The sequence below is a fragment of the Pseudopipra pipra genome, chromosome 1, assembly GCF_036250125.1.
Source record: "Pseudopipra pipra isolate bDixPip1 chromosome 1, bDixPip1.hap1, whole genome shotgun sequence".
Lineage (NCBI taxonomy): Eukaryota > Metazoa > Chordata > Aves > Passeriformes > Pipridae > Pseudopipra > Pseudopipra pipra.
Window position 1 is genome coordinate 19743798 of NC_087549.1, and position 20488 is coordinate 19764285.

Here is a 20488-nt window from a genome sequence, read left to right on the forward strand (position 1 = left end):
GGCTAAAATACTTCAAGAATGAATACACAGATCTCTTGAGAAATCACATTGTTTTTGTGCCCCAACACTGATAGTGACTGAATCCATGTATGTCTTGTAATGTCAGCGCTGAGCCTCTGAGTAACTTCTGCAGATGATCCAGAAAGGAAGAGCAAGAAAATAGTCAAGTGCATAACAATCAGTGGTGAAGTATAAACAGAAAAAAAATTTGCAAGTATATTGTCTCCACAATATCTTCTTTATCACAAATAAGCCTTGCTCTTCAGTTTTGTATGTCATCTTGAAAGTACTCCCTAATTTTAAAAAGTCATTTAGGTATCTACCATTAATAAAAGATGGGGAATGGAAAACTCTGGTACCATGAAATATTCCAGACTTCCATTATACTTCTTTCCTAGGACTGTGCCTCTTCTAGTGATACCCTATTCCTCTCTCAAATAGCCAACACACAGCGAAGCCAATGCCCTTAAACTGTGACTTATTATTATTCATTAGACAGAGTTGCCAGTAAGGAATTGTAAGGGATGTAATCTGCTTTCATCAATGCACAAGTGTAACAATGCTTTTCATGCTTGTTGAAAAGAGGCTAGATCCAAAAGAATACAACTGCCTGCCAAGTTTGGTAAATGGTATTAACATAAAAAATAATATATTTTTCACTTAGCTATTTTTCTAAAGCATTCTTCCTCCCTTTCTTCAAAGAACCATTTTTTCCCCAGTCGTGTACAGGTTGAATCTGACCATCCCAACAAATAGCTGCTGTTTGGGTTTCTTTTCCTAGCTGGCTGTTACTTCACATGTGACATCTTTGTAAAAGAGCACTTGTGTACCAGGCTGGTGCTGAGCTTTCTTCTTAAAAATAGGCTTATCCCAAAAGAACACTATAAACCTAACTTGTGTCTGAATTCACTTTGCTCTACTGATGTGACATACTTGGAAACAAACCTTCAATGAATATTTTTGTTTTAAAATATTCTTTGTGTAGTCACCTAAAAGCTCTTTATCTGAGGTTTAATTATTAAGATATATTAATAAACCCTCACATTGACAGTGCCGAAGCACAGAAAATAAATAACTGTTTCATGGTTGTGCATGAGTAGAGTTTGTTACTACACATTTCTGATCCTATGCTGTTTCTGTGTGAGTGTGAAGTGGGGAGTCTTGGTTGGGCTTAATTTAAGGCAGAGTCAGTGTGGGAAAAGAGGCTTATTAAAGGGAAGTGAGGCAACAGGAGTGTGACTTACTGATCTAAACTGCTCTTCAGAGAAGTCTCAATTCTCAGTGTAGGCAGATTAGTCTGGCCCTTGGAGGGAAGACAGAGAATGAAGAGAGGTCCTAAATTATTTAAATGCGAACAGCACCCTTCTGGGAAATACGCAGTTACTGAGTTTTTGTTGTGGAACTGGAAGTAGGCTACTTTCAGAGCACTGTGTCTGTTCTACTTTATTTAAAACTCCAGCTCCTATCCTTGTCTGTTTTTACAAATGCTACTACCAGCTGATTTCCTCTCATCCCCAAAATGCCAGTCCTCTTCTGCTCTTTAGAAACACGGTCTGTTGTGTATTTGAGCTGTTGTGTAAGTGAATGGATGCAGAGTGCTTTGAAAGGTTTAGTGATGATCGACTGCTGCCACTTAAAGACCTCCTTCAGACAAGCTACCTTTTTATTGGAAGCAGAGGTAGAACATTTTTATCATGGACTACTGTATTCTGCGTGGAATCTCTTACATTTAGTAATAAGAAATTTACAATCAAACCTTTATGTTGGAACACAAGTAGAATTTTTTTTTTCTTGAAATTCTTATTAACTGGATTTCTGGGACTGTTACTCTTTTGCCAAATGTAGAAATAGTCCAAAGTGTTTGGAAGTTGTGGGGAATATACAGCTGTGCACAACTGCTCATATACTGAGTAATCCATGAAAAACAGGGCTTGAATTGGTGGTCACATCTCCAGTTAACAGTGAATACGCTCAAACTAAACAACTGAAGTGGCTTTTGTAGTATGGGGTTGCCAACTGGGTGGACAAAGGAGTTGGCAGTTATTCTGTAACTTGACCCTCATTCATCTGGTTTTTGTCTGAATGACTCTTGGCAGGGATTTCCTCAGAGAAAGAGTCAAAACATGTTTTTGTATGTTATCCCATATATTTAATATGTTTTTTTAGGAAGGTGGAGTGAAGAAAAAAAAGTTGTTTAAAACTATTCTCAGGAAGGAAGTTTATGACTCATGTAAATATGCAGTGAGAATGTTTTTTTGGTCAAGAAAGGCATAGATGAGAAGAGCTTGTGTCAAGGCAAGAGTGGAGATAAGGTGTAGGTTTAGGGATAGCATGCTGGAAGGTAATTATAAATATGAATGTCAGAGTAAATGGTGATAAGGATTTTGGTAATACCTGTTAGATGACATTCTCTTGTCCAAGGTGTTCATTCCTCTTAACTATGTTTAAACCTCTCTTCCTGTTTGTGCTTTTGTCATAGGAAGCCTGTCCTGGAGTGAATGCGCATGTATTTGTGTACACATTAACTAATAGCTATCAGCTTTTCCCTCCCTGGGGGACCTGGTGGTTAGGTAAGGTGTTTAAGTACTGCAGTGTGAAGCTCTCTGTGTTTTCTTGGTGCACATCCCAGGGTCTGTGGAACACGTGTCTGTGAACCTCCTTTCTTAGTTCTGCTGGTTGGACTGGCAGGTGGGTAAGCCTGAGGACAGGGGTGTTGGAAATCAGCAGGCTCATGCTGGCTGTGTTGAGGCTGAGGGAGAGGGTATGGTTCCAGGTATGGCTGTTTCAGTAAAAGGAGGAAGCTTATTTCTTTGTCATTCATCTCCATAGGGCTTTTTCTTTAAGTTGGTAACATTAAGGGGTAGTGAGTGGGCCAGTTCACACCTCTGTAAATTTGCCCATTTCAACTACCTAACTTGGAAATCTGTTTGCTCTTTTGAATTGCAGTGAAAGTACATCGAAAACATGAAGGTTCAGAGTGCAATGAGACACCAAATTCGTGTTTATTTGACCCTGAGATAAACAAATGAAGCACATATCATGAATTTTATAGACATTTCCCATTCCTTGCAAAATACTTTGATTGAAATGATGGTTCTGCTATACAGGACTACATGGATGTGGTTGACAGAGGGTCAGATAGGAATATCTGTGCACGTTTAAGAAGGAAAGCTGGATGTAGTTCAAATTTTGTGTTACATAAAAGAATGAGATAAAGCTGAAGGATTGCATGATGTCTCTTCTTGCATGCTTAGAGCTACAGTAATGTAATAAAACTTGGGATTTTGTGGTCCATACAATGTGAGACTTTTTCTTATTGACTCCTGAGAGTAGGCACAGAAAGTGTATTTAGGGTCACACAAACGGCCTTTGTACACTGGCATCTTCAAGTAATTGTGATCCTTAGTTTCTGTGACTAATACTTGCCTTGTAAAAAGCCAAAACTGTAATCCATACAGCAAATTAGTTGTGTGTCTACTTTAACACATTTAAAGTTTTTCCAGGGTTAGTATATGTGTCTCAGGGATTTAGTTTGATAGCAGGGAAATTACACAGTTATGTGTTTTGAAGCAAACTTTGTTGTATTCTCTTTGACCAATGTTATATATACTATGGCTGTCTTGAGGTTGTGCTGTACTCTGCTGAATTGCAGCTGCCTAAACTGGCTATCAAGTCAAATGCTTATTCAGCTCTACAGAAAGGATTAATTTTTTTTGCAGTATTTTGCAGTTGTGGAATCACAGTACTATCCAACACTCATGTTTGTAGTTTCTGAGCATAGAAGATTGTGTTTATCTTTTCTAACTACTGGGAAGCCCTATGGCAAGAGGCTGCAGTACCCTGCAGTACTGTGGGAAGTAGGATTCTGGCTGCCAGAAGTGCACTTGTTTCCAGTGCGTATAAAGATGGCAGCAGTCTTTACTGTCTTTATGTTGCAATTACTGTATTAAAACTGATTTCACATGAGCTCTCCAGTCTCTGTAACTATCTCCAACACAATCAATGTAATTCAGGCTTTTCCAAATGCTTCACAAAGTTCCCACTTTGGGAAATAGAAAAACCTTTCCCCTTCGTGTTCAGATTTTTGAACTTTGTCCTCAATGATTTGGAGGAGAGAGGGGGAAGGTGAGGAACAATGGGTTATCATAGGATAGCTGTAAGTCAAAGTTCTGTCTCACTTGATGTTACTATCCTGTTGATCTTCAGTGTTTCTTTAGTACTGATAGTTTTATCACTTATTAACGTTACTCCAGTTTAGCCTTTCTTTCTTTTGTGCTTCCCGCCACCTGGGTAGTTCTGTCCATGGGAAACATGAAGCCATCATATTTGCTTTCTGACTCTGCTGTGGTTCATATAAAGCACTGCCAGTTGATTATGTTTTGGCACGTGGTGGGCTGGGATTTCCAGTTGGTTTATGTATCATGGGGGTTTTTTTATGGTCCTTTACCTGATAAAAATGTATCATATACAGTTTTTACAAAGTAGTGAGTAGGAATAAGAGTTTTTTTGTTTGTACAATTCCTGATCCAATACAGCTCTAATCATGAGAAAAGCTTAGTTTGAGCTGTTATGAAAAAATAAAAAGGCAATGCAGTAGTATTTTGAGTGTCATGAGCCAAGTAAAGAAGACCGAATTTTTCACAACTTTATTTTGAAAATTTATTTCCAAGACACTGCATAATGTTTGAAGTGAAACAGGTGTACTCATGCTAACATGAGATACAGCACCAGCATTATTTTTGTGAGACAAGAATCACAAGATTGACAGCAGATAACATGGAAGAGAAGGGGAAAAAAAAAGACCTCCTTTCCAAAGAGAGGGAGAGGGTTTGGGTCTTAAAAATATGCACCTCTTTGTCTATTGTTTTTTAAATTATATAAACACATATAGACTTCTTCTAGACTTCTTTAAAATATCTATGGGGCTCTCTGAAATTTCCTGTCTAGCATCAATGACTCAAAACAATGCAGTAGCTGTAGCGGAGGTTTCTCAAAGTGTACATAGGTCTTGCATAAAACACGGGAGAGAAAATAAGTTTCACTAAATTATAAATTTTATTGAATATTTCCCTTCTCATTTCTTTGCTTTGATGAAACAAATCTGTTTGAACAAAAGAACCTGAAAGTATCAAGGCTGTCACACACAGAATTCATGGGTGCTGAGTATAGCCATGCAGGTATGTGTGTACACATGTTCAAAGCAGGAGTATGCTTTAGCAATTTTATGATCTGCTTCTTATTTAAAGAAGTTATTAATCTGAGTAAAATCGATTTCAAATCTTGCAGGCAATCTGTCTTCTTTTAATGTCTGTCTTTTTCTACTAAAAGCAATTCGCAGTGCATTTTGAGGAATGCAATACATTATGACCAGCAAGTTATAGCAAGTTCGTCTCTTATTCTTCCTAAGTCCTGAGGATATTTAATAAACAGCATAGTTTAGGCAAGTCTAGAAAATTTGTGTAGCTGATTAATAGCCTTTACTATCATAGCAATTGAAAATTTGAAGCTGACAAATAACAGTAGGCCAAAAACTGACAATTCAATGTCTTTTTAGTAGTGAGAATGGAAGCATCTACACGTTTTGACTCCCTTGAAACTCAGTGATATCTCTGCTTCTGTCTGCTGTAACTTGATCAAGTAATTAATAATAAATAATGAAATTATTTAGCACAAGGTTGTTTGTGTGAGATTAACAAAAAGCATTGTTTTACAGATGTTGAAGGAACAGACAAAAAAGTGCATTGCTCTCCCCTCCTTTGGCAGTGCTTTTCAGTGTGTTATTCCAGTCCTTGTGAATGATGGTGTGCCGAGTTACCCTATGCAAGCTTACTTTTACACCTTAGTTCAGTAGAGCATAAATAAGGGACTCAGACTATGTCTTGCATAACTGGAAGTTAGCTGGGCAGTCACCATGACATTTTCTGTAAGTTCAGTTTCAGTGTCAGAAGGTGCATAGGGTCTAAAAACTCCAGCTGCCAGACTTTGCATAAACAAGTCTGCATAAGTCTTTGCAAGGTCTGTGGTTTCTGTGAACTTTTTTTGTGCATTAAAGAAAACAAGCTTTCTTGGGAACTCTACAGTGCTTTTTAATTCTATCAGAAAGAAAGCAAAACACATTAAAGAGTATAAAAAGTTGTCAAAATCAAAGTTTTATTTCTAGTAATAAGTGGTAAGAAGGAAAGAAGACAGTTTTATCTTTCAAATGGGAATATTTTTCCTAGATGCAATAAACATACAGTGCTTTTATGATTTTTATATTTGATGTATGTGCAAAATGTGCTGTAAATATACTGTTGATTCACTGCCTTTCCCAGTAAACTGCTTGCATTCAATTCAGTTATGTCACTACAGTGAATGCAGCTGGGATGGGTTGCAGTTTAATTCTAATTTATTGTTGTTACCTTCATAAAGGTGGAGTTGAAACTCAGCAGGTATATTCTGTTGACTCCAGTATTGCCTGGTTTGCTCAGGCCAATGTTCCAGAAAGACTATAGCAGATCTGGAAATTATGGTTTGATTTCTCAATCCCCTAGTTTAATCAGAAGTATGAAACTCCTTCCCTGATCCCTGTCTGGACTGTAACATCTTGGTCCTTCTGCTGAATAAAGACTTAAATAGATTTTGTAACTTTATTTTATTAATCCAGTGAGCTTCCTCCATTTTGAAACCATTCTCTGGACGTATCTCTGGCATTTTTTTTTCTTCTTTATTTCTTTCTAACATGACTACTGTTTTTGTCTTCTGTTTTGAGTTGTTGGTCACATGAGATATAGTTTCAATAATAAAGGTGCAGCAATGGAGCAATGTTTTTCTTCTTTTCAAAAACCCTCGTGATTCTCCCTCAACTATCAAGTACTCCTACACTACTTCAGTCTGTTTTGGAAAAAAAGTCAGTTGTAAGTCTGAGTCATACTGTCATCAGGAACTAGAAGCTTGGATGTTTTGAGGGTTCCTGGTGGGGATTCATGGGGTAAGAGCAGATAATATTTTCATTTCTGCAAGCTTATAATAGATTCATGATGGTTGCAGTTATTATTTATTAATAATGATTTTGTTTTTTCTGTTAGCACTTTTTCAAGATGGTATGGAATCAAATCACTAGATAGGATAATCAGCAGTATTATGTTTTAAAAATATATGACCTGAAGCTCTGCTGTTACCATCTAACTTGTGATAGAGGCATGAAATCTTCTGGTTGTTTGTAGATGTTAGGGGGTTTGATTTTATTTTTTTAATATAATATACCAGCTCTGTGTAGACTGTTGTGAAATGACATTTGTTCCTATAATTATAAGGAATTAAGATTAATTTAAACCTGCATGGAGCAAAATCAAAACCAGTTTTTTAACTCAGCAGTGATTTAAAGAAACTGGTAGGTAAAAGTACAAAGCATGAAGAGTATTAATCAAATCTGCAATGCTCTTCCCCCTACTGTATAAGCACGGTGCAGCCCACACATGGAAATTTTCCCCTAGTCTGGCACTTCTGAAATGTGACGTAGTTTGAAATTCCGAAATGGAATTTCAGAAGAAAAGAATAGTTACTGCAGCTGAACCCTGTACAAATGCTTGGAACAGTCTTTTGTTAAATGTATTGAATTTTAATATTTTAAACACAGCTGTTTAAAATAACTAGAAACTTAGGGTTTTTCAAGTTATATAGCAGTGGAAGTTTCCAGATAGGAGGGCAAATTGTTAGGTTTGAATTAATGATAGAGTCTAATCAGTTAAGAATAAGCACCTAAGCCTTATTAAGGACATAGCACATTTAAGGATGGATAGGCAGTATAGTCTCTATGGCTTCCCCCACTAGTTTCTGATCTACTTATTTTTCTTCTCATTTCCCTTAATCTTTTTTTTTTTTTTTTTTTTTAGTTACTTGAGATTTTGCTGCAATTTAGGAGACTGTATTTACTGTTTGAACTGTCTAATTTGGTTTAGTAATCTGGGTTTTTCTACTCTGTCTATTCTGAAATGCTCTATTAGATTACCACCTGAGAACATGTACAACTTGCAGGCAGTGGTCAGTAAGGTAACCTCCTTTGTACCTGGCTAGGCAGAAGTGTAGGATTTGACATGAATAGAACTACTTATGTGCTTAAATTCAGGCATCTTGTTGAAGCTGAGCCAGTGTCTCTGCTCGATTTCCAATTTCCACTGCTTGCTGCCAAGTATATTAGAACTGTCTATAAATAGTTTGTGGAATTTTTGATTGAGAATAAAAACTAATGTCAGGTTCTTTCCTGTCCCTGCCTTTTAAAACTACAACTGAAGAGCTTTAATTGTTTTTACTTTCACACAAAAATCCTTTTCTGAAGTCAAATTAGTTTAGTTATTACTTTAAAATGGTGTATTTTAATGACAACATTCTCCAGGGGCAAGGAAGAGTGGAAAGTGACCGGGAAGCCACAGCTACAGAGTAGAAATGTGACTCTGTTGTAGACTGCAGCATCTTCCAGATGTTTGCTTGATGTGTCCCGATGGTGCTGTGGGCTCTATTTCAATAGTTCAGCATCATCTGTCTGGCAGCATCTGTGCCAAATTTGCATCATGCTAACATCTCAGGTGATAGGGAATTTTGGAAATTTTCTTTTGTGTGTTGTGACAGCGTTGACCATTGGTGTACTATTACTGAGTAACATGTGCAGTGCTTAATGAATCCAGAATGAGAGCTGGTCTTGCTCCCACTGAGTGACTGTGGAGGCTGAGCTTACGCCTGAGGTTGAGGTGGATCCTCCCTTGCAGCACTGGAGCTGTGGGGAGCAGAGAGCATGCTTGGGGTGTCTGCGTTGGCACGTCCAACAGCCTGGCAGGAGCAGATTTGTGGTGCAAAACAAGTTACCCTGAAGATGTATGTTTGTGCTGTGTGTGTTTCTAAGGGGTTTTCCTTGGACTAGCTCTCGTGTGGCCCAAAAAACTGAGTACCTGTTACAAGTAGGAGTATATCATCTAAAAGAAATCCAGTTTGATGGTTTCAAGGCCACAGTGTAATGTGAACCAAAGCACAGGAAGTGGAGAGCATCAGGAGATTCAGAAACCATGCCCCTTACCCAAAGTAAATGACTAACGTGGACAAGTCCTAAGTTAACACCATAAAGTTATCAGGAGTAAAGGATGTATTATGTTTTGTTAGAGAAGCTAATAGATCTGTAATGACCTGATCACTGAATATTCAAATTCACTGACGGAGTGAACTTAGATTTTTTTAAGAGCATGCATTTTAATAGTTAATTTTTGAAGAAAGAATGCAGACTTTTTTGGTGTGGGGGTAATGTTGCAATACTAAACAATGTAAGAGTAGTAGGATATTTTTCTTTGGGGATTTTTAATTCAGTGTTACCAGGATTATAAAATCATAGAATGGTTTGCGTTGGAAAGGACCTGAAAAATCATATAATTCCAACCCCCCTGACATGAGCAGGGAACCTTCCACTAGACTAAGTTGTTCCAAGCCCCATCCAACCTGACCTCGAACATTTCCAGGGATGGGGCATCCACAACTTCTCTATGAAGCTTGTTCCTCACAGTAAAGAGTTTCCTCCTGATATCCAAACTAAACTTGCTCTCTTGGTTTAAAGCTATTACCCCTTGTCCTGTCACTCCAGGCCTTTGTCTAAAGTCCCTCTCCAGCTCTCTTATCTAAGCCCCTTTAGGCAATGAAAGGCTGCAATAAGGTCACACCAGATCTTTCCCTTCTCTAGGCTGAATAACCCCAGCTCTCTCAGCCTTTCCTCATAGGGCAGGTGTTTCAGCCTTCTGATCATCTTTGTGGCCCTATTTCTATTTTTAATAATGTGAAAGTGTGTTGTTCATTCAAGTAGTGATTAACTTTGAGTTTAGGCTCTATGCAGCGCATGCAGATTTGGAAGTTTCATGACAGTTTTATTCACCAAGACTGAATAAAGACCTGTTTTTGGAAAGTGTCATACAGCTGCATGTCATTTAAAGTCCCTACATGAGGAGGAAAGGACTCTATAAGAACAAGAGAGTGATTTAAAGAAAACAGTGCTGGACAACATGTTCTAAGTATACAGTGCAGACTTTTAGCAGTATCATACCCTTTATTTTATACCCAAGAAATAATTGTCTAAGCACAAAATGGTAGGTACTGGTTGTCGTAAAAGGTAAAAATAAAAATCTAAAACCTACATAAAATGATTCCATTGCAGAATTGATTCTCTAGTTCTTGTCTTAGTTTACTAAATAAAGCTACATCACAGTTGGTCCAAAAGAAAAATGGTACCACATAAAATAACAGCATTGGGTATTGTAAACAAGTTCTGTGCTTTATCTGCCTTTACAGTTAAATTTTGTGGTTATTACTTGCTTTTGTATCATTAAACATTTAAATAAGCCACTATTTCACTATAATTTCATCTGTTAGTCATTTTTATTCTTTTCTTAATTAAAGAAATTAATGATGCCATTGTAGTATTGGAGTATACAACACTTTCTCATTTCCTGTGAACACTTGCTTTCACTGTTTGAAATTTTAAATATATTTACTGTATTTTTTTTGTAGCATATGTTCTTCTGTTAGGGATTTGGAATAAATCTTGTCACTATGTTGCTCTGCTTGCCTTTAGTAGAGAATTCTGATTGATGTCTGCACAGCAGTAAGGCGTTCTCTCAATGTTTCTGTGTATTGTATGTGTTAAAAGAAATGGTTATTTAATCCATCTATTATGTAAATGAGAATTTGCATCTTGCTGTACAATGTAATGATGATTTACAAGTGAGCACCTGAAATTCCTATGACTCCAGTACCTAACTCTAAGGAAATAAGGGAAAAAAAAAAAAGCTGCACTTAACTAGTAAGGCCAAACTGTTGATTTAAAAATAAATAATGCAAAATTTGTCAATAACTCTTGGGAAGATTCTACAGCTAAACTGGAGATTATTGATCAGTTAATGCCTAAAAGTCAGTACTGTCCCTTCTCATGGTGCTTTTTTTATTGTCTTTTGCACAAATTATGTGTGACCTTTTGTCAAGGAGGTAGCAGTAGTTGCGTATTGGACAAAAACTTGTGGTCAAAGTGCAATACACTATATAAAAAAAGACAGGAAAATATGAGATTCCTGTGAATTGTGAATCTTATCCTGAGAACTTGATCTAAATATGTATTGGTGCATAAACTAAGTTTATTTTGTGCATATCTCTAATTGAAGGGATGTAGTGATGGCAAACTAAGCCATCAGAAGGCAGAAAATAATAAAATGATGGTACTTGTAAAGGCTGTGACTGGTTTCTGTAGAAATCTGGGAATGATATTGCTGCTTTGCCTTTTTACTGGATATAGAGATGTAGCAAATGTTTGCCTGGCTTCAGTGGACTGTGTGCAGCTCTGCTGCACCTTAATTTGAAGCATTCCCTGTAGCAATAATTCTCTTTATTTCACAGGCTGTTCTGGGAAGGTAAGTTTCAAATGATTAGACTGCGGTTGGTTTGGTTTTTTTCTCCACTGTTTGCTCCACTTTCAGTTCCTTTTCTCTTGTAATTTGAAGTGCACCTGCAGCTCTTCCTGTCTTCTGAGGAGGGCAAAATCTGAATTTCTGTCATACGGTTTAGCAGTGGTTGGAGAACACATTGCACAGATGGAAAAGAAAGTACAGGAAAAACCGTATTCTCTGAGAGTCTTCTGGGTTATAAATGAGGAAAAAACAAGTCTAGTCCCTTTTGTAACCTCATGTTCATCTGAGATTACAGAAAGTGGTTTCTCTCAGTCGCATACTCGCAGTATACTGCTCCTTCTGCAGAACAGGAGAGCTTGGCTGCAGTGTGGCCATGTACCTATGGATGTGTAGCTGTGCAGTTGTTACAGCATTAAATTCCTACAGCTAATGCATTTAATTCTAAATGTACAGTAATTTAACAAATATAAGTGTTCAGGAGATGAAGTTGTAATTGATGAGCCAAAAAATCGGACGAGGCTCCTACCTAATTTTTTTAGCTCATTAACTGCATGTGACCTACATGTAAATTCAATACAGTATTTTTGGTTACACACCGAACAAAAGGTTTTGCCATAGAATGGTTTGTGTTGGGGGGAACCTTAAAGATCCTTTAGTTTATCTGAAGGAACGGTGGTAGTACTTGTTTTTCTGTTGTTCTTCTGCATGCCCTGCTCTGAGCTACATGTAACATCACAACTATGAACTGAAGGTAGGTATGATGGGTGGGCAGTAGCCCACTTTTCTCCCACAGACTGGTTCTGTGTGACAAAGTGGCATCTTCAGGGGGAGCTTGTTTCTGCACAGCTGTGCTTAGGTTTTGCAGGAAGTGGGCTGGGACTGTGACAAAATGTGGTAACAAAAGAAGTCATTCCCAAAAAAGCCTGGAATGTTGCAGAGGCATCATGTATCTTTCCAGCTGCCATTTCTGTAGATGAAGAAGGATATTGTTATTTTTGAACTAGGCCATCACTTTTTAGTGAGGGAATATGGAAGGCAGCACCAAATTGTTCATGAAAGCATATAGTAACCTTTATTTGGTGTCATCATCCACATTTGGTCAGTTAGAAGCAAAATTTGGTGAAGATTATTACAAAGTAACTTCAGCTGACAAGAGGCAGAGTAAACAAGTTAAGTTTACCCTTCATAAGGTACAGAGTGCAAAGGAATTTTGGGAGTAGGATGAAGAAAGGAAGTTTGGTCATGAAATACATTGTCTAAAGTAAAGCAAGTTGAACACGTACCGCGATAAAGGGTGTTTAGAAACACATTATATACAGGAAGTGTTGTTGATCTCTTGTCCCTGATAATTGTGGTGCAAGAAAAATATCCTGTCCAGTCTGCTTATGTAGCATTCATTATGCACCACAGTACCTTTTAACTCAAGGTAGTGTAGAAAAAGCTCTCTCTTCACAGCCATTCAGTTACAGCAGTTCTTCAATTTATACAGTTCTATTTATAGGGGGATTGTAATTTAGCTGTTAAAGATAATGGCAGAGGCTTAATCTTGATAAAGAAGAATTTAGCTTCAATGGAGATAGGTGTGCATGTTGGTTTGCTTTGGGGTTTTTTTTGTGGACAGTAACTACTTGGTGCAACAGCAGAAATAAAGGTAACTTAAATTGGCCTTTGCCACTGTGAATTTTTTCTTTTAATTTTTCATTTTAACACTTAAATTAATTTTTCTGTAAAACACAATCTGGATTTAGCTTAGTCCCAAGATATATGATGTTTTGTCAAACCGAAGTTATAAAATTTGATTTTACAATCACAGTGGACAAAGTTGCATGTACCACATTTTTGTGTGTATTTTTGCAATATTCATCACTTCACTGTACTAAATTAGTATTACTAATTTTAGTCAAGTCAAAATCAAAATGAGGCTTCATTTGAGAGTTATTATTTGCTATCTCAGATATCAGTATTTAGGTAAACTTGTTCTTTGTCTGAAGCATTCAAGTTCAGATATATATATATATCTGGAGTGCAGAATTTCCCTTTCTTAATCTGAATATTTTGACTAAGAGGGACACTTCATTATGGGAGCCTGGGGGTCTGTTTGCCTTTTTGAAAACTGCATGAATTTGAGTAGAGCTCAAAGGAGAAGCTTGTCTCAGGACTGTAGGCGTAGTTTGGTGCTCCAAAGTTATATGCAGATAATCCTTTGAGTCTGATACTCATTCCATTTTTGAGAGAGCTGTGGTGTATAGGCTGTGGGGAAGGACAGATGTAGGGGATCACATCCTAAAATGAAGGCAACTGCATTGTAGTAGCCTCTACACTGAGGCTGAGCATCACTGCTGCTGGCTGGGTTTCAAATACATAGAACCTGGTGGCCGCTTTTTCCAAATATGTCATGTTTTCTAGGTGTTTTACTCTGCTGTTTGTTTGGAGTGTTTGCTGGTGCCACATTTTTCATTGTGGCCAGCCCCACTCCCTTGGCCTGTGTTTAATTTCCTGCCTGTGATGAAACTCAGAAGTAGTTACTGAGTCAAATACCTTCCAAGGCTATGGGTTTTACCTTCTGTGTAATTCTGTTTGCCTCTGCAGACTCTGTGTAGGACTTTGGACAAAGTTGCTGGGAATTGATGATGTGAGGGTGTCTCGCTTTTCAGGGTGGGGTGTGGGGAATTTACTATTGTTTCATATAGACTTGCAGAGGAGAAATGCCCCAACTGCTGGAAAACCTGAAGGCAAACCTAATGTTGTCTTGTTTTCTTCTGTAGTCAGCCAGTTGTGAGGCATGAATCAAAAGGAATTAATTCAAGTGTCTGTGGAACTACTTGTCTGTTTCTGCCTGATCATAAGGTGAGGTGGCATTGCAACCCAGGGGATTTGAGTGGAATAGAAAAAACTAAAGAAGGTCAAAAGGACTAGCTTTGTGCTGTGAAGGTAAAATAAAATTTTACAGATGCATCTGTCAGAATCAACGAACAACTTTGACCATAACCATTCTTTGACCATTTGAGAGATTGTTAAAGTTATCAAAGACAGAAAGGCAGAAATTGGAAGGTCATTCTATGCTGTAAAACACTCTATCAAGAGTCTTAACTCTTTTAGTAACCAGTTGACTGGGGTTTTTATATTGCAGTCAAGGAACCTTTAGGGGTATTACTATGAGTGGTGGCAACAAACTCATGTGCACATCAATAGAAATCCATTAAAAGTACTTTCCATGCTTTTGTTTAATCTATAGATTATCAGTAGTTTAATATATCTTGTATTCTATTTAGGAAACATTATTTGGAGTTTTTTTTGTTCTTTAGAAAAAGCATATTAAGTACTTGTTTTTATCTTGAGCTTTTCCATTTGAATTTAACTTACATGCAGTTGCTGACCATATCTTAAGCTGCAGGGCTAAAGTTGACAAACATTTCTTGGTTTAATACAACTTAAAGTAAGTGACCTAATTCTGCTAAATATTTATAAAAGGATGTGAAGAAGATGGGTGTAGTCCTGGCTACACAAGTGGTCTCTTCTAAGAAGTCAGCAGAAAAAAAGGAATGAAGATGTTGGTTTTAGAAAAACAATCTTGATTTCTCACAGGCTGAATGGAAGGCAGGAGCTTCTCTGTGTGTCTTCCAGCACTGTGTTGAAATGGAAATCAATAGCAAATATTTCTTTAAATGTTGTTGGTGACCTAAGAAATTTTTTTTACGTACTCATCCTCTGCTGTGTTAAATAGCCTAACAGGAATTTCAAAGATAATTATGTTCCCATATCTTAATGGAAATTACTGATCTGTTATCTGATATATTGATATTCTAATAGTCTCACTTTATATGTGACATAATTGTAGAGATCATATAAGGATCATTGCCTAAAAAATTCCTAAAGGTGTCTGTCAGCAGTTAGTAACACTTAAATGGCATCTGAACACACTCTGTTTCAGTGACAGTTTCCAATAAAAAAAGGAAGTAATAATCTGACAGATTTCTCAGATTAATTTTTCATGTAATGGAAGATTATTGGGAAGGAAAGAATTTTGAAAAAAACCCACCTTATTTTGATACTATAGTATTGGATCTGAAATCAGGCTTCATCATGTTAGTGCTGCTTCTGACTAATCACTGAAGTTAGGTTGACAATAAATGTGACATCACTTTATCTCGAGATTAATTGCTAGACTGTAAGGCATATTTAGATGGAAAATAATCAAGTGCTCTATCTTTGATTATTGGCTTAAGTTTTCTTAACCCCCTAATTCTGGGTCAGTGTGTACCAGATTTAGATGTGAGTTCCCTTTTTAGTATGCTTCTCATTATTACTGATTTATAGTTTCTCTCTCTCTCTCTCTCTCTCTCTCTCTCTCTCTCTCTCTCTCTCTCTCTCTCTCTCTCTCTCTCTTTCTCTTTCTCTTTCTCTCTCTCCCCTTTGCTTTGATTTCCATCACTTCATTGTTATGTCAGTATTTTTCATGTTTTCTTACTATATTTTTATCAGAACTAATTTCATTAGTATTCTGAGGTTTTTGTTTTCCTGGTTGTTATGCATAGGGAGCTTGTCAGGAATTCAGATTCTGGGAGCATCAGTGGAGTGCCCAGGTATTGACTGTCTTCAGCATAGTTACTTGAGGTTTTGGGGTTTTTTTCATATTTCTAAATGTTTGTGAGTTCCTTCTTTTTTGTCATGGTGTTAATTTTCAATGTTCAACAACAACTATAGATATACTTAAACATGCAAATAAAAAAAAGGTTAATAATCCCTAATGTATTTGAAAGATGAAATATCAGTAAGCTATTTTTAGGTTAAAACAAAAGGTCTTGAAATCTGTTAATGTTTTTTTATGCTGATGGAAATAATAGAAAACAATCAGAAATGTGCTTCTATGGAATCAGTTACAATTAAAATCACTTTGCAGCAAAGATGCTTATTTTGTAAATTGGGAGCTGAGTTTACTGTAGGCATGAAATCAGAGTGGCAGCACTCCTTGGCATGTCAGTGATATGCAAAATGGAGGGATTATTTGGAGAACAGGTTTTTAAAACTTAGAAGTATATTTTACTTAGAAAATAATTTAATTGGAAAATAGTTGCTCACTAATACAGTATTTGAAATAGTTCTTGTTTTAAAATACTTAAGGCTTTTGAACATTGAGGAGAGTTGTTACAGTGTGGATTTTTTTTTAAAAATTGAGACAAAGCAACCTGATAAGTAAATATCTGCAGTGAAATTTGTACATTGAAAAAGGGGTGGGAAACATGTCACTTTCAGGAGCCAAGGAATTTATTTTTTTTAAAAATAAATAAATTACAGTTGCTGTATTCTACAAATTCTGATCATCAGGTTTTTAACTGTATAGTGTCTTTAAGAAATAAAAAATTATGTCTTTGTGCATTTGGTGTCAACCCTGGGAGCAATTTCTGAAACATTTTATTTTTAACCACTGCAGTGGAGGAGCACTGAGCTGTGGTTGCTTAGGTGTATTATGTTCTAGGTCAACTCGTAACAGTCTTTAAATTGGTATAAAAGGAATTTGTGTTTTCTTTGTGTACTTAAGGTTTTTGTCACCCAGACATACCACACTTACTTTGCAATGCTGGTGCAACAACTGATTTCACGTGCATGAAAATCTGTGTGACATGGCAAATCTTCAATATTACAAAACTTTGAGGGATTAAGAGTTGTGGTTTTAAGATTTGCTTAGTGATGTATTTTATATTTTAGATTCACTGCCTATATTCAAAGGAGGAGCTTATTTATCAAAGTGGCTCTCTCCTCCCGAAATGCCTGAAAGATTTTATTAAAAATTTATTGTAAAGGTTAAAAGAAAGGGTGGTGAATAAAGGAGAGGACAAATCTGTTCAGTGGGAGAAATGTGCACAAATACAACTTGATCTGTCGCATGTACCAGGGCTACCACCTATCAGCAAAGGTACTTGCTTTAGCAGGCTGCTTTTACTCTGGAGAAGTGCAAAGTATTGGATTCGGAGGGGTAACTTTTCTGTCTGTAACTCTTGATGACCACATGGGTCTTGTTCATCTTCACAAGTGTCCGCAGTTTTACTGAACTCTCCTGGGAGTTAACTGGTGAAGGTCACTAGTTCCCTGCTGTGTTTGAGCCCTCTTTCTGGATAAAGGGTATAGACTGCAATTCATTGTGAAATAGGTGGTTGTAGTCCCCTGGATGTCTGTATTTGCGTAGCATTAACTTACAAATCTTGATCCAGGAGAAGATGAGGAAGATGCATTGAAATAAATCCTTCATGAAAATATAATAGCATTTGATGCACAGTCATACAAGTCTACTATCTAAAATGCATAGTTTTGCAAAACTCTACCACTGTCAAGTCTCTTGTTCCTTAACTTTCTAGTATATTTAATTGTTCCTAGTAAACTAGCAATACTTGAGGTTTCTTTATTGTATAGTAACTTTTCTCTACGTTTTCTCTTTTAAATTTTATCATAAATTAATGTAAGACCTTTAATGTTTAATATTAATTAAAATAACTTCATTTTTGTTCGTTCTGTTCTGTAAAAAGGTATCTGAAGAATTTCTACAAATTTTATCTTGGAAATTAGCTTATTCATTATGTTTAATTTTAGGAAATGGTGCTCTTGCAGAACATTCTGAAAATGTGCATATTTCAGGAGTGTCAACGGGTAAGTCATTTTTTGTAATGTTTAAATTTCATGCATGACTTAAATAGTAAATATTGAAAGCCACCTGGTATCTTATGAAGAGATATTTGGCTATAAAAATTATTACTGCCTTTTGCAGCATGTAATAAGGAATGAAGCAACTGGAACATGGAAAAATTCTCATAAGATAAAACTGATACCTGCATGCTCATGAACAGATTATGCCTTTCTAAGTGGACTGCTTAATTATTTTTCCATACAAACATTGAACTAAGAGAAAAGTTGGTTTAAGTTGAATTGATATTTTCTTTCCACAGTAAAGTTTTTGTGAAATGAAATTTACTGAAATGTAATTTTGGACATTGCTACTGTCAAATAATATAAATCCAAGAGTTATGCATTTCACCTGATTAGATTGAAGCAGTAACTGAAACTACTGTACACTTGACTGCACAGTTTCCTTAATACAAGAAAAAAAAAGAATTTTAGAACTCATGAAACTGAGAGACTGAGATGCTGGGAGAATGTGGTATAAAAGCAGCACACATTGCTCCAAGGTTGCTGTGTTCTCTTCCAGTCAGTCTGAGGCCTCTTCCAGGCAGCAGCCACGGTCGGGACTACTCTGTGTTAGTGATGTGACTGTGTGGCCATTGTACAGTCTTTGTTCTTCAGATGTTTTGCAGCATCGGCCAAGCTGCTGGGCGTGTTTTATGATACAGATACTCAGGATATGTGCAAATGGGGAGATAAACACTCCTCAGCAGGTAGAAGAATACAAGCCTGATTCTTTCCATAAGAAAGCTGGCACTAATCCCTAGAAATCAAACTGATTTTCACACACCCTTCTTCTAAAATGAGTCAAAATGCAAACTTGTCCTTTTTGAAAACAGCTTGCACATCTCACTGTAGTTATGCTTGCAGTATTGCTTCAAACATTATATTTCTGCTTGTGCTCACAGTTAAGTTTTTGGATAAATGTACAGTCAGTGGATGGTCTCTGTTACACCCTACTGCTTTCTATTTCCCTTTCATTGTTTGCCACTCAAACACTGTTAAAAGTCTAATTATAGAAGACCTTTCATATCCTTTCTTGTGCTGCATCGTGAAAAATGTTGTTGCTTTTTAACAGTAGTAATGCGTCAAGTATCATATATAGTACATTTATGGCACACTGTAAATAATAAATATCAGCATAGTTACTTGCCCCTGCTGCAACAATTGTTGCTGGAATTGGAATGTATGAGATACACAGCCTAAAATCTAGCTATGCAGCTTTCAGGGTATGTTTTAACAACCTCACACCCCTTTGTTTACTGCAACAGTCATGTCACAGGTCACAATACAGGCAGAAAAGCATCTGCTGGGCAAGAGGTGAATGGAATTTTTGACTCTGCTTCCAGTACTTTGGCCAGCATGCTTGAATAGGCAGTGCCAAGGAGAGCAGAACACAACGTACTTTCTACGCAAGATAACAGCAGCTGGTAGATAGACCTTTAACTACTGAGAGGAAAGATCCATTTAAAAATAAATAAAGAAGAAAATTTAAAAAAAAAAGAAAATATATATAAAAGTAGCTCTGATGTTCCTGCGTTCCAAAATAGCTTTCCAGATGGGAAAAAATAAATATCACACTCTAAAGTTTCTGTCTGAATATAAAGTGCAAATTCTTCGCTGGGGAATTTTCAGATAATGGATCTGGGGATGGTCTGTTAATGACAATCCAAAGAAAGCATGTAGCCCGACCCAGTGGCATTTTCCTTACTGCTATTTGTGTGTACATCTTAAATGTTAAGTGCATGGCCCAAGTATAAAAGATGGGGATGAATTACATGATTTTTTTAGTTCCTTTTAAATAAATTCATTGCCCCAAACATATTTTTGAACTTGTAAATGATGTGTTTTTCAAGCATACCTGGACAGCTTTATATTTAGCAGACCAGTTTCAAGCAGAGTTTCTGTAAAATAGAACCAAATACGTCTGGCCTTTAATCTTTCTAAATCCAACTTTCACTTGGTGTTGAAACCAAGCAAGTGATTTTCTTGGACAGTTACTACTGAGACAGGATTTAAAATGAAATTATTGTCTCAATGGTAGATTTTCTGTCATGCTGCTGCTGTAAGACTACGTGACATACCTTCCTAAATTATGTTTTAATAGCACAGACCTCTGTGGTCTTTGGTATTTATGCTTCTGCTGTATATTATATCTTCCAAGTTACAGGTACTCTAATATATGAGCATGCTTTTTCTACCAGCAGCAATAGTGAAATGTTGTCTCTTGTGTAGAGAAAAGTGTTTATGCTTTTAAAATCTGAAAAATTCAGAAATATTTTCAGGTCTGCCTTTGAGGTGTGTCGAGCCATAATTGTCCCAACTGCGAAACCAATTCCTCCATCTCCCCAGTCTCCCCTCTCACTCTCCATTTTGAAGAATTTCAGCACTGGTGTAAACAGTTG

General features: G+C 36.8%; 1 protein-coding gene across 2 annotated transcripts in view; it reads left to right on the plus strand.

Annotated features, from left to right (window-relative positions):
- Positions 1-20488, plus strand: part of LRP12 (LDL receptor related protein 12) — a 47874-nt gene that overhangs the window by 10155 nt on the left and 17231 nt on the right. Inside the window, exon 2 of one of the 2 annotated variants that reach the window (XM_064646921.1) lies at positions 17997-18053. The exons of the other annotated variant lie outside the window; for it this stretch is intronic. Coding sequence (XP_064502991.1) covers positions 17997-18053 — 57 coding nt within the window. The remainder of the gene's footprint in view (positions 1-17996; positions 18054-20488) is intronic. 2 annotated transcript variants of the gene reach the window in all.